General features: G+C 38.1%; 1 protein-coding gene across 2 annotated transcripts in view; it reads left to right on the forward strand.

Annotated features, from left to right (window-relative positions):
- The window catches only part of xpo6 (exportin 6), a 165,987-nt gene that overhangs the window by 103,170 nt on the left and 48,228 nt on the right, over positions 1–14,589 (forward strand). For both annotated transcript variants that reach the window (XM_084325637.1, XM_084325638.1), the window contains exons 11-12: positions 2,649–2,741; positions 6,379–6,448. In XM_084325637.1, coding sequence (XP_084181763.1) covers positions 2,649–2,741; positions 6,379–6,448 — 163 coding nt within the window. The remainder of the gene's footprint in view (positions 1–2,648; positions 2,742–6,378; positions 6,449–14,589) is intronic.

Consider the following 14,589-nt stretch of genomic DNA (forward strand, 5'->3'; position numbering starts at 1 on the left):
AGTGTTTAGTGTTTAGTCTAGCTGTGTGGTGTTTAGTGTTTAGTCTAGCTGTGTGGTGTTTAGTGTTTAGTCTAGCTGTGTGGTGTTTAGTGTTTAGTGTTTAGTCTAGCTGTGTGGTGTTTAGTGTTTAGTGTTTAGTCTAGCTGTGTGGTGTTTAGTGTTTAGTCTAGCTGTGTGGTGTTTAGTGTTTAGTCTAGCTGTGTGGTGTTTAGTGTTTAGTGTTTAGTCTAGCTGTGTGGTGTTTAGTGTTTAGTGTTTAGTCTAGCTGTGTGGTGTTTAGTGTTTAGTGTTTAGTCTAGCTGTGTGGTGTTTAGTGTTTAGGTCAGCTGTGTGGTGTTTAGTGTTTAGTGTTTAGTAGGGATGCCCCGATCGATCGGCCACCGATCGTTATCGGCCGATAATCAGTATAAATATGCGATCGGTGATCGGTGATAATGCTTTATTTCCGCCGATCGTCAAAAACTATCTCACTCGCTGTCGCTGAGTTCTGTCTCAGACACCGGGTGGTGCGGCGTCTGCTCATCCCTCCAGCCCCTCCCGCACGCATGTAAACACGGGTCTAGTCTAGTGAGACGGGACACGGGAGGACGGCGTCTCCCTGAGCTAACGTTAGCTTAGCTACCGTTACAAAATGACCCAGTCAACTATTCACTTTTAGTTTAATACATGATGAGGCATTGTCTAACCGAACGGTATCTAGCCGGCCAGCTACTGATAGCTCCTGACATCAACAAACGCTCCAGCAAGTATAGTAGAGACGTGTATGATACCTGTTAGCTCGCGTTAGCGCAAGTTAGTTCACTGTTCAAAACGAAATGTCCCATTGAACTAAATAATTCACTGAGGCGTTGTATTAACGTTATATATCCAGCTAGCAGTAGCTACAGATAGCTCCTGATATCAATGTCTTATAACACTGATTCGATGCGTATTCGAGCTGAGGGCTTGCTGAGCACAGTTAAGTAACGTTATACCAATAGGGTCCAGGTGCAGCGCCGGAGAATCCTGGCCGTAGCTCGAGGCTACTCGAGTATAGGTCCAGCTGCAGCTCCGGAGAATCCTGGCCGTAGCTGGAGGCTACTAGAGTACACACAGACAGTGGAGCTTGTTGCGTGGTGGCGATGTCTCGCAGATAATACAAGTACAAGTCTAATTATATAATTATATATTTTATAAAAATAAAATAAAAAAAAATTTATATAAAATACATTTTAATTTCTTTTAATCAAAAACGATCGGTATCGGCCGATATGGCTCACGACGATCGGTGATCGGTATCGGTGGCAAAAAACGTGATCGGGGCATCCCTGGTGTTTAGGCCAGCTGTGTGGTGTTTAGTGTTTAGTGTTTAGTGTTGAGGCCAGCTGTGTGGTGTTTAGTGTTGAGGCCAGCTGTGTGGTGTTTAGTGTTTAGTGTTTAGTCTAGCTGTGTGGTGTTTAGTGTTTAGTCCAGCTGTGTGGTGTTTAGTGTTTAGTCCAGCTGTGTGGTGTTTAGTGTTTAGTGTTTAGTCCAGCTGTGTGGTGTTTAGTGTTTAGTCCAGCTGTGTGATGTTTAGTGTTTAGTCTAGCTGTGTGGTGTTTAGTGTTTAGTCCAGCTGTGTGGTGTTTAGTGTTTAGTCCAGCTGTGTGGTGTTTAGTGTTTAGTCTAGCTGTGTGGTGTTTAGTGTTTAGTCTAGCTGTGTGGTGTTTAGTGTTTAGTCTAGCTGTGGTGTTTAGTCTAGCTGTGTGGTGTTTAGTGTTTAGTCTAGCTGTGTGGTGTTTAGTGTTTAGTCCAGCTGTGGTGTTTAGTCTAGCTGTGTGGTGTTTAGTCTAGCTGTGTGGTGTTTAGTGTTTAGTCTAGCTGTGTGGTGTTTAGTGTTTAGTCTAGCTGTGTGGTGTTTAGTGTTTAGTCTAGCTGTGTGGTGTTTAGTGTTTAGTCCAGCTGTGTGGTGTTTAGTGTTTAGTCTAGCTGTGTGGTGTTTAGTGTTTAGTCCAGCTGTGGTGTTTAGTCTAGCTGTGTGGTGTTTAGTGTTTAGTCTAGCTGTGTGGTGTTTAGTGTTTAGTCTAGCTGTGTGGTGTTTAGTGTTTAGTCTAGCTGTGTGGTGTTTAGTGTTTAGTCTAGCTGTGTGGTGTTTAGTGTTTAGTCCAGCTGTGTGGTGTTTAGTGTTTAGTCTAGCTGTGTGGTGTTTAGTGTTTAGTCTAGCTGTGTGGTGTTTAGTGTTTAGTCCAGCTGTGTGGTGTTTAGTGTTTAGTCTAGCTGTGTGGTGTTTAGTGTTTAGTCCAGCTGTGTGGTGTTTAGTGTTTAGTCTAGCTGTGTGGTGTTTAGTGTTTAGTCTAGACTTGTTACTTGCGGAGCGCACACTGCGCTCTGTTGTCTCGGAATGGATTTGGTAGCTTTTTTCTGCATCTCCGTAGACCGTTTTAAAGTCGTAGTGAACATTTATTTATATATAATACGATTTATGTATAATTTAGCTAGCTCATTAATGTTACTGGGATTAAAGCAAGCTTTAAAAAATATATATATATATTTATAAGAAAGAAAAAAATGTGGATATAATTTTTTTTTATATAGCTTTCAGTAGTGGCAGGGGTCCCGTTGGCGGGGCGGGAAGCCCCTTCAAGGCATTGGTTGGGGAAACACTATCTCCCATCTGGTCTCTCCCACAGCAACAGACGGAGTGGCAGAGGTATCTGCGTCAGAGTTTGGAGATAGTTGCCAAGGTGATGGAGCTGCTCCCAGCCCACGCGTTCTCCACCCTGGTAAGACCCAGACCACAGGGATTCTAGATTTATTTGTTATTATAATTTTGTACATGTCTAGATTTTCCTTTTGCCTTTCCGAAAAAGGGTACAATAATTTAGCAGCACAAGAATGTGTGCAAAGATTCAAGAGGGTGAATTGCTTATTCTTGACATTTCAAACACGTGAAAAACAGACCCTTCATACTTCCAGGCGACAGTTTGCTTGTTTAGTGGGGCACTAGTAGGGTTGAGTATAGTTTAGTGGGGCACTAGTAGGGTTGAGTATAGTTTAGTGGGGCACTAGTAGGGTTGAGTATAGTTTAGTGGGGCACTAGTAGGGTTGAGTATAGTTTAGTGGGGCACTAGTAGGGTTGAGTATAGTTTAGTGGGGCACTAGTAGGGTTGAGTATAGTTTAGTGGGGCACTAGTAGGGTTGAGTATAGTTTAGTGGGGCACTAGTAGGGTTGAGTATAGTTTAGTGGGGCACTGGTAGGGTTGAGTATAGTTTAGTGGGGCACTGGTAGGCTTGAGTATAGTTTAGTGGGGCACTAGTAGGGTTGAGTATAGTTTAGTGGGGCACTGGTAGACTTGAGTATAGTTTAGTGGGGCACTAGTAGGGTTGAGTATAGTTTAGTGGGGCACTAGTAGGGTTGAGTATAGTTTAGTGGGGCACTAGTAGGGTTGAGTATAGTTTAGTGGGGCACTAGTAGGGTTGAGTATAGTTTAGTGGGGCACTAGTAGGGTTGAGTATAGTTTAGTGGGGCACTAGTAGGGTTGAGTATAGTTTAGTGGGGCACTAGTAGGGTTGAGTATAGTTTAGTGGGGCACTGGTAGGGTTGAGTATAGTTTAGTGGGGCACTAGTAGGGTTGAGTATAGTTTAGTGGGGCACTGGTAGGGTTGAGTATAGTTTAGTGGGGCACTAGTAGGGTTGAGTATAGTTTAGTGGGGCACTAGTAGGGTTGAGTATAGTTTAGTGGGGCACTAGTAGCGTGAGTATAGTTTAGTGGGGCACTAGTAGGGTTGAGTATAGTTTAGTGGGGCACTGGTAGGGTTGAGTATAGTTTAGTGGGGCACTAGTAGGGTTGAGTATAGTTTAGTGGGGCACTAGTAGGGTTGAGTATAGTTTAGTGGGGCACTAGTAGGGTTGAGTATAGTTTAGTGGGGCACTGGTAGGGTTGATTATAGTTTAGTGGGGCACTAGTAGAGTTGAGTATAGTTTAGTGGGGCACTAGTAGGGTTGAGTATAGTTTAGTGGGGCACTAGTAGGGTTGAGTATAGTTTAGTGGGGCACTAGTAGAGTTGAGTATAGTTTAGTGGGGCACTAGTAGGGTTGAGTATAGTTTAGTGGGGCACTGGTAGGCTTGAGTATAGTTTAGTGGTGCACTAGTAGGGTTGAGTATAGTTTAGTGGGGCACTAGTAGGGTTGAGTATAGTTTAGTGGGGCACTGGTAGGGTTGAGTATAGTTTAGTGGGGCACTGGTAGGGTTGAGTATAGTTTAGTTGGGCACTGGTAGGGTTGAGTATAGTTTAGTGGGGCACTAGTAGAGTTGAGTATAGTTTAGTGGGGCACTAGTAGGGTTGAGTATAGTTTAGTGGGGCACTAGTAGGGTTGAGTATAGTTTAGTGGGGCACTAGTAGGGTTGAGTATAGTTTAGTGGGGCACTAGTAGGGTTGAGTATAGTTTAGTGGGGCACTAGTAGGGTTGATTATAGTTTAGTGGGGCACTAGTAGGGTTGAGTATAGTTTAGTGGGGCACTGGTAGTGTTGAGTATAGTTTAGTGGGGCACTGGTAGGGTTGAGTATAGTTTAGTGGGGCACTGGTAGGGTTGAGTATAGTTTAGTGGGGCACTAGTAGGGTTGAGTATAGTTTAGTGGGGCACTAGTAGGGTTGAGTATAGTTTAGTGGGGCACTAGTTGGGTTGAGTATAGTTTAGTGGGGCACTAGTAGGGTTGAGTATAGTTTAGTGGGGCACTAGTAGGGTTGAGTATAGTTTAGTGGGGCACTAGTTGGGTTGAGTATAGTTTAGTGGGGCACTAGTAGGGTTGAGTATAGTTTAGTGGGGCACTAGTAGGGTTGAGTATAGTTTAGTGGGGCACTAGTAGGGTTGAGTATAGTTTAGTGGGGCACTGGTAGGCTTGAGTATAGTTTAGTGGGGCACTAGTAGGGTTGAGTATAGTTTAGTGGGGCACTGGTAGGGCTGAGTAGTGTTTAGTGGGGCACTAGTAGGGTTGAGTATAGTTTAGTGGGGCACTAGTAGGGTTGAGTATAGTTTAGTGGGGCACTAGTAGGGTTGAGTATAGTTTAGTGGGGCACTAGTAGGGTTGAGTATAGTTTAGTGGGGCACTAGTAGGGTTGAGTATAGTTTAGTGGGGCACTAGTAGGGTTGAGTATAGTTTAGTGGGGCACTGGTAGGCTTGAGTATAGTTTAGTGGGGCACTGGTAGGGTTGAGTATAGTTTAGTGGGGCACTGGTAGGGTTGAGTATAGTTTAGTGGGGCACTGGTAGGGTTGAGTATAGTTTAGTGGGGCACTAGTAGGGTTGAGTATAGTTTAGTGGGGCACTAGTAGGGTTGAGTATAGTTTAGTGGGGCACTAGTAGAATTGAGTATAGTTTAGTGGGGCACTAGTAGGGTTGAGTATAGTTTAGTGGGGCACTAGTAGGGTTGAGTATAGTTTAGTGGGGCACTAGTAGGGTTGAGTATAGTTTAGTGGGGCACTGGTAGGGTTGAGTATAGTTTAGTGGGGCACTGGTAGGGTTGAGTATAGTTTAGTGGGGCACTAGTAGGGTTGAGTATAGTTTAGTGGGGCACTGGTAGGGTTGAGTATAGTTTAGTGGTGCACTAGTAGGGTTGAGTATAGTTTAGTGGGGCACTAGTAGGGTTGAGTATAGTTTAGTGGGGCACTGGTAGGTTTGAGTATAGTTTAGTGGGGCACTGGCAGGGTTGAGTATAGTTTAGTGGGGCACTGGTAGGGTTGAGTATAGTTTAGTGGGGCACTAGTAGAGTTGAGTATAGTTTAGTGGGGCACTAGTAGGGTTGAGTATAGTTTAGTGGGGCACTAGTAGGGTTGAGTATAGTTTAGTGGGGCACTAGTAGGGTTGAGTATAGTTTAGTGGGGCACTAGTAGGGTTGAGTATAGTTTAGTGGGGCACTAGTAGGGTTGAGTATAGTTTAGTGGGGCACTAGTAGGGTTGAGTATAGTTTAGTGGGGCACTAGTAGGGTTGAGTATAGTTTAGTGGGGCACTGGTAGGGTTGAGTATAGTTTAGTGGGGCACTGGTAGGGTTGAGTATAGTTTAGTGGGGCACTGGTAGGGTTGAGTATAGTTTAGTGGGGCACTAGTAGGGTTGAGTATAGTTTAGTGGGGCACTAGTAGGGTTGAGTATAGTTTAGTGGGGCACTAGTAGGGTTGAGTATAGTTTAGTGGGGCACTAGTAGGGTTGAGTATAGTTTAGTGGGGCACTGGTAGGGTTGAGTATAGTTTAGTGGGGCACTAGTAGGGTTGAGTATAGTTTAGTGGGGCACTGGTAGTCTCCTAGGCTTTGTTGCTATAGTGTCACTATGTTATGTGGTGATTCTGCATTAAAAACATTTTCTTTATGCTGTATGTAACGTCTGGTGTGGCAGATCCTAAATCTTCCTCTCTATGGTTTCAGTTTCCAGTTCTTCAGGAGAACTTGGACGTGTACCTGGGTCTGCAGCAGTTCATCGTCACCAGTGGCACAAGTAAGTGTTTCTTAATGAGATATACTCAGGTCAAATGTGATGGGTTGTTATGAGATGTACTCATGTTGTTATGAGATGTGCTCATGTTGTTATGAGATGTATTCATGTTGTTATGAGATGTACTCATGTTGTTATGAGATGTATTCATGTTGTATGAGATGTACTCATGTTGTTATGAGATGTACTCATGTTGTTATGAGATGTATTCATGTTGTTATGAGATGTCCTCAGGTTGTTATGAGATGTACTCATGTTGTGAGATGTACTCATGTTGTTATGAGATGTATTCATGTTGTTATGAGATGTACTCATGTTGTTATGAGATGTGCTCATGTTGTTATGAGATGTATTCAGGTTGTTATGAGATGTACTCATGTTGTTATGAGATGTACTCATGTTGTTATGAGATGTATTCATGTTGTTATGAGATGTACTCATGTTGTTATGAGATGTACTCATGTTGTTATGAGATGTACTCATGTCGTTATGAGATGTATTCATGTTGTTATGAGATGTACTCATGTTGTTATGAGATGTACTCATGTTGTTATGAGATGTATTCATGTTGTTATGAGATGTATTCATGTTGTTATGAGATGTACTCATGTTATGAGATGTATTCATGTTGTTATGAGATGTATTCATGTTGTTATGAGATGTACTCATGTTGTTATGAGATGTATTCATGTTGTTATGAGATGTATTCATGTTGTTATGAGATGTATTCATGTTGTTATGAGATGTACTCATGTTGTTATGAGATGTGCTCATGTTGTTATGAGATGTATTCAGGTTGTTATGAGATGTACTCATGTTGTTATGAGATGTACTCATGTTGTTATGAGATGTATTCATGTTGTTATGAGATGTACTCATGTTGTTATGAGATGTATTCATGTTGTTATGAGATGTACTCATGTTGTTATGAGATGTACTCATGTTGTTATGAGATGTATTCATGTTGTTATGAGATGTACTCATGTTGTTATGAGATGTGCTCATGTTGTTATGAGATGTATTCAGGTTGTTATGAGATGTACTCATGTTGTTATGAGATGTACTCATGTTGTTATGAGATGTATTCATGTTGTTATGAGATGTACTCATGTTGTTATGAGATGTACTCATGTTGTTATGAGATGTACTCATGTCGTTATGAGATGTATTCATGTTGTTATGAGATGTACTCATGTTGTTATGAGATGTACTCATGTTGTTATGAGATGTATTCATGTTGTTATGAGATGTACTCATGTTGTTATGAGATGTATTCATGTTGTTATGAGATGTACTCATGTTGTTATGAGATGTACTCATGTTGTTATGAGATGTATTCATGTTGTTATGAGATGTATTCAGGTTGTTATGAGATGTATTCAGGTTGTTATGAGATGTACTCAGGTTTATGAGATGTATTCATGTTGTTATGAGATGTACTCAGGTTGTTATGAGATGTACTCATGTTGTTATGAGATGTATTCATGTTGTTATGAGATGTATTCATGTTGTTATGAGATGTACTCATGTTGTTATGAGATGTATTCATGTTGTTATGAGATGTACTCAGGTTGTTATGAGATGTACTCATGTTGTTATGAGATGTATTCATGTTGTTATGAGATGTATTCATGTTGTTATGAGATGTACTCATGTTGTTATGAGATGTATTCATGTTGTTATGAGATGTACTCATGTTGTTATGAGATGTATTCATGTTGTTATGAGATGTATTCATGTTGTTATGAGATGTACTCATGTTGTTATGAGATGTATTCATGTTATGAGATGTACTCATGTTGTTATGAGATGTTATGAGATGTACTCAGGTTGTTATGAGATGTATTCATGTTGTTATGAGATGTATTCATGTTGTTATGAGATGTACTCATGTTGTTATGAGATGTACTCATGTTGTTATGAGATGTATTCATGTTGTTATGAGATGTATTCAGGTTGTTATGAGATGTACTCAGGTTTATGAGATGTATTCATGTTGTTATGAGATGTATTCATGTTGTTATGAGATGTACTCATGTTGTTATGAGATGTACTCAGGTTGTTATGAGATGTATTCAGGTTGTTATGAGATGTATTCATGTTGTTATGAGATGTACTCATGTTGTTATGAGATGTACTCATGTTGTTATGAGATGTACTCATGTTGTTATGAGATGTACTCATGTTGTTATGAGATGTATTCATGTTGTTATGAGATGTACTCATGTTGTTATGAGATGTACTCATGTTGTTATGAGATGTATTCATGTTGTTATGAGATGTATTCAGGTTGTTATGAGATGTACTCAGGTTTATGAGATGTATTCATGTTGTTATGAGATGTACTCATGTTGTTATGAGATGTACTCAGGTTGTTATGAGATGTACTCAGGTTGTTATGAGATGTATTCAGGTTGTTATGAGATGTATTCATGTTGTTATGAGATGTATTCATGTTGTTATGAGATGTACTCATGTTGTTATGAGATGTATTCATGTTGTTATGAGATGTACTCATGTTGTTATGAGATGTACTCATGTTGTTATGAGATGTACTCATGTTGTTATGAGATGTATTCATGTTGTTATGAGATGTACTCATGTTGTTATGAGATGTACTCATGTTGTTATGAGATGTACTCAGGTTGTTATGAGATGTATTCAGGTTGTTATGAGATGTACTCATGTTGTTATGAGATGTATTCATGTTGTTATGAGATGTTGTTATGAGATGTACTCATGTTGTTATGAGATGTATTCATGTTGTTATGAGATGTACTCATGTTGTTATGAGATGTATTCATGTTGTTATGAGGTGTACTCAGGTTGTTATGAGATGTATTCATGTTGTTATGAGATGTACTCATGTTGTTATGAGATGTATTCATGTTGTTATGAGATGTACTCATGTTGTTATGAGATGTATTCATGTTATGAGATGTACTCATGTTGTTATGAGATGTATTCATGTTGTTATGAGATGTACTCATGTTGTTATGAGATGTATTCATGTTATGAGATGTACTCATGTTGTTATGAGATGTACTCATGTTGTTATGAGATGTACTCATGTTGTTATGAGATGTACTCAGGTTGTTATGAGATGTATTCATGTTGTTATGAGATGTACTCAGGTTGTTATGAGATGTATTCAGGTTGTTATGAGATGTACTCAGGTTGTTATGAGATGTATTCATGTTGTTATGAGATGTACTCATGTTGTTATGAGATGTACTCATGTTGTTATGAGATGTACTCATGTTATGAGATGTATTCATGTTGTTATGAGATGTACTCATGTTGTTATGAGATGTACTCATGTTGTTATGAGATGTACTCATGTTGTTATGAGATGTATTCATGTTGTTATGAGATGTACTCATGTTGTTATGAGATGTACTCAGGTTGTTATGAGATGTACTCATGTTGTTATGAGATGTTGTTATGAGATGTATTCATGTTGTTATGAGATGTATTCAGGTTGTTATGAGATGTTGTTATGAGATGTATTCATGTTGTTATGAGATGTATTCATGTTGTTATGAGATGTATTCATGTTGTTATGAGATGTACTCATGTTGTTATGAGATGTACTCAGGTTGTTATGAGATGTACTCATGTTGTTATGAGATGTATTCATGTTGTTATGAGATGTATTCAGGTTGTTATGAGATGTACTCATGTTGTTATGAGATGTACTCATGTTGTTATGAGATGTACTCATGTTGTTATGAGATGTACTCAGGTTGTTATGAGATGTACTCATCAGGGTTTCCGTTAGAATTTTTTTTTGCAGGTCTGAGTGTCCGGTAGATTTCAATCTACCGGACAAATGGGATAAATTCCGGTCAGAGTTTATTGAGCTTAAAAACAATTGATATGCCTATATAAAGAATGACATCATCAAGGCATTTATAATATTTTAACTTAAAACTAGGCTACTTTTGCGTATATACAGTCATTAATATATTCCAAATAAAATAAGTCCCTCGAGACTTCGTGCTGCTGCCGACTTGAGGTGTCGGTGGGCAGTCTGCCCGACCTTAATAAACAGCAGTCTGTTATAATCACATTTTTATGAGCTAACGAATTCCGTTATATTGGACATTTATATTAATTATATCAAGCGAAGAACTGAACATTATCGTGGGTTTGCGTGATTTATATCTCCACCTCCCAACGACTTGGTGCTGGTCATAATGTCCGGTGAAAATAATTCCCTCTAAACACAATTTGATTATTTGAATTGTATTAAAATAGGCTAAAATTAAATAGCCTATGCGATGAACAAAACAATCATTTGTTTCATCGTTGCTTCACCAAGCAGCCGGTCTAATAATGACATTCTGTTGTCAGCGCGAGCTGGCTGCTGATATATTTACGTGAAGCATGGAGCAGCAGTGTTTTTAGGTCCGGTCTGGAAACCGCTCAGCAGCGCCCCCACCCAACAGCTGAATTGCCAATGGCTGAATTGGAGTACTGCACCCTGCCGGCCGGCAGATGGATGCTTCTCGCAAATATATCAGCAGCCAGCTCGCGCTGACAAGACAATGTCATTATTAGACCGGCTGCTTAATGATTGTTTGTTTCGTTCATCGCATAGGCTATTTAATTTTAGCCTATTTTAATACAATTCAAATAATCTAATTGTGTTTAGAGGGAATTATTTTCACCGGACATTATGACCGGAGAGATTAAATATGTCGGACTTCAACAGATTTTGCCGGTCAAAAACCGGTAATTACCGGCTAACGGAAACGCTGGTACTCATGTTGTTATGAGATGTATTCATGTTGTTATGAGATGTACTCATGTTGTTATGAGATGTACTCAGGTTGTTATGAGATGTACTCATGTTGTTATGAGATGTAGTTGTTATGAGATGTACTCATGTTGTTATGAGATGTACTCAGGTTGTTATGAGATGTACTCATGTTGTTATGAGATGTACTCATGTTGTTATGAGATGTACTCATGTTGTTATGAGATGTACTCATGTTGTGAGATGTACTCATGTTGTTATGAGATGTATTCATGTTGTTATGAGATGTATTCATGTTGTTATGAGATGTACTCATGTTGTTATGAGATGTGCTCATGTTGTTATGAGATGTATTCAGGTTGTTATGAGATGTACTCATGTTGTTATGAGATGTACTCATGTTGTTATGAGATGTATTCATGTTGTTATGAGATGTACTCATGTTGTTATGAGATGTACTCATGTTGTTATGAGATGTACTCATGTCGTTATGAGATGTATTCATGTTGTTATGAGATGTAGTCATGTTGTTATGAGATGTACTCATGTTGTTATGAGATGTATTCATGTTGTTATGTACTCATGTTGTTATGAGATGTATTCATGTTGTTATGAGATGTACTCATGTTGTTATGAGATGTACTCATGTTGTTATGAGATGTACTTATGTTGTTATGAGATGTACTCATGTTGTTATGAGATGTATTCATGTTGTTATGAGATGTACTCATGTTGTTATGAGATGTACTCATGTTGTTATGAGATGTACTCATGTTGTTATGAGATGTACTCATGTTATGAGATGTATTCATGTTGTTATGAGATGTACTCATGTTGTTATGAGATGTACTCATGTTGTTATGAGATGTACTCATGTTGTTATGAGATGTATTCATGTTGTTATGAGATGTATTCATGTTGTTATGAGATGTATTCATGTTGTTATGAGATGTACTCATGTTGTTATGAGATGTATTCATGTTGTTATGAGATGTACTCATGTTGTTATGAGATGTACTCATGTTGTTATGAGATGTACTCATGTTGTTATGAGATGTATTCATGTTGTTATGAGATGTACTCATGTTGTTATGAGATGTATTCATGTTGTTATGAGATGTATTCATGTTGTTATGAGATGTACTCATGTTGTTATGAGATGTATTCATGTTGTTATGAGATGTACTCATGTTGTTATGAGATGTACTCATGTTGTTATGAGATGTACTCATGTTGTTATGAGATGTATTCATGTTGTTATGAGATGTACTCATGTTGTTATGAGATGTATTCATGTTGTTATGAGATGTACTCATGTTGTTATGAGATGTACTCATGTTGTTATGAGATGTACTCATGTTGTTATGAGATGTATTCATGTTATGAGATGTACTCATGTTGTTATGAGATGTACTCATGTTGTTATGAGATGTACCCATGTTGTTATGAGATGTACTCATGTTGTTATGAGATGTATTCATGTTGTTATGAGATGTACTCATGTTGTTATGAGATGTATTCATGTTGTTATGAGATGTACTCATGTTGTTATGAGATGTACTCATGTTGTTATGAGATGTATTCATGTTGTTATGAGATGTACTCATGTTGTTATGAGATGTATTCATGTTGTTATGAGATGTACTCATGTTGTTATGAGATGTACTCATGTTGTTATGTTGTTATGAGATGTATTCATGTTGTTATGAGATGTACTCATGTTGTTATGAGATGTACTCATGTTGTTATGAGATGTATTCATGTTGTTATGAGATGTACTCATGTCGTTATGAGATGTATTCATGTTGTTATGAGATGTACTCATGTTGTTATGAGATGTACTCATGTTGTTATGAGATGTATTCAGGTTGTTATGAGATGTACTCATGTTGTTATCTCATGTTGTTATGAGATGTACTCATGTTGTTATGAGATGTACTCATGTTGTTATGAGATGTATTCATGTTGTTATGAGATGTACTCATGTTGTTATGAGATGTATTCATGTTGTTATGAGATGTACTCATGTTGTTATGAGATGTATTCATGTTGTTATGAGATGTACTCATGTTGTTATGAGATGTACTCATGTTGTTATGAGATGTATTCATGTTGTTATGAGATGTACTCATGTTGTTATGAGATGTACTCATGTTGTTATGAGATGTACTCATGTTGTGTTATGAGATGTACTCATGTTGTTATGAGATGTATTCATGTTGTTATGAGATGTATTCATGTTGTTATGAGATGTATTCATGTTGTTATGAGATGTTGTTATGAGATGTACTCATGTTGTTATGAGATGTACTCATGTTGTTATGAGATGTATTCATGTTGTTATGAGATGTTGTTATGAGATGTACTCAGGTTGTTATGAGATGTACTCATGTTGTTATGAGATGTACTCATGTTGTTATGAGATGTATTCATGTTGTTATGAGATGTACTCATGTTGTTATGAGATGTACTCATGTTGTTATGAGATGTACTCATGTTGTTATGAGATGTATTCATGTTGTTATGAGATGTACTCATGTTGTTATGAGATGTACTCATGTTGTTATGAGATGTATTCATGTTGTTATGAGATGTACTCATGTTGTTATGAGATGTATTCATGTTGTTATGAGATGTACTCATGTTGTTATGAGATGTACTCATGTTGTTATGAGATGTATTCATGTTGTTATGAGATGTATTCATGTTGTTATGAGATGTATTCATATTGTTATGAGATGTACTCAGGTTGTTATGAGATGTACTCATGTTGTTATGAGATGTACTCATGTTGTTATGAGATGTACTCATGTTGTTATGAGATGTACTCATGTTGTTATGAGATGTATTCAGGTTGTTATGAGATGTATTCATGTTATGAGATGTATTCATGTTGTTATGAGATGTACTCATGTTGTTATGAGATGTATTCAGGTTGTTATGAGATGTATTCATGTTGTTATGAGATGTATTCATGTTGTTATGAGATGTATTCATGTTGTTATGAGATGTATTCATGTTGTTATGAGATGTACTCATGTTGTTATGAGATGTACTCATGTTGTTATGAGATGTATTCAGGTTGTTATGAGATGTATTCATGTTGTTATGAGATGTATTCATGTTGTTATGAGATGTACTCATGTTGTTATGAGATGTATTCAGGTTGTTATGAGATGTACTCATGTTGTTATGAGATGTATTCATGTTGTTATGAGATGTATTCATGTTGTTATGAGATGTACTCATGTTGTTATGAGATGTACTCATGTTGTTATGAGATGTACTCATGTTGTGTTGTTATGAGATGTACTCATGTTATGAGATGTATTCATGTTGTTATGAGATGTATTCATGTTGTTATGAGATGTACTCATGTTGT

Source organism: Notolepis coatsorum (genome assembly GCF_963971535.1).
Source record: "Notolepis coatsorum genome assembly, chromosome: 12".
NCBI lineage: Eukaryota > Metazoa > Chordata > Actinopteri > Aulopiformes > Paralepididae > Notolepis > Notolepis coatsorum.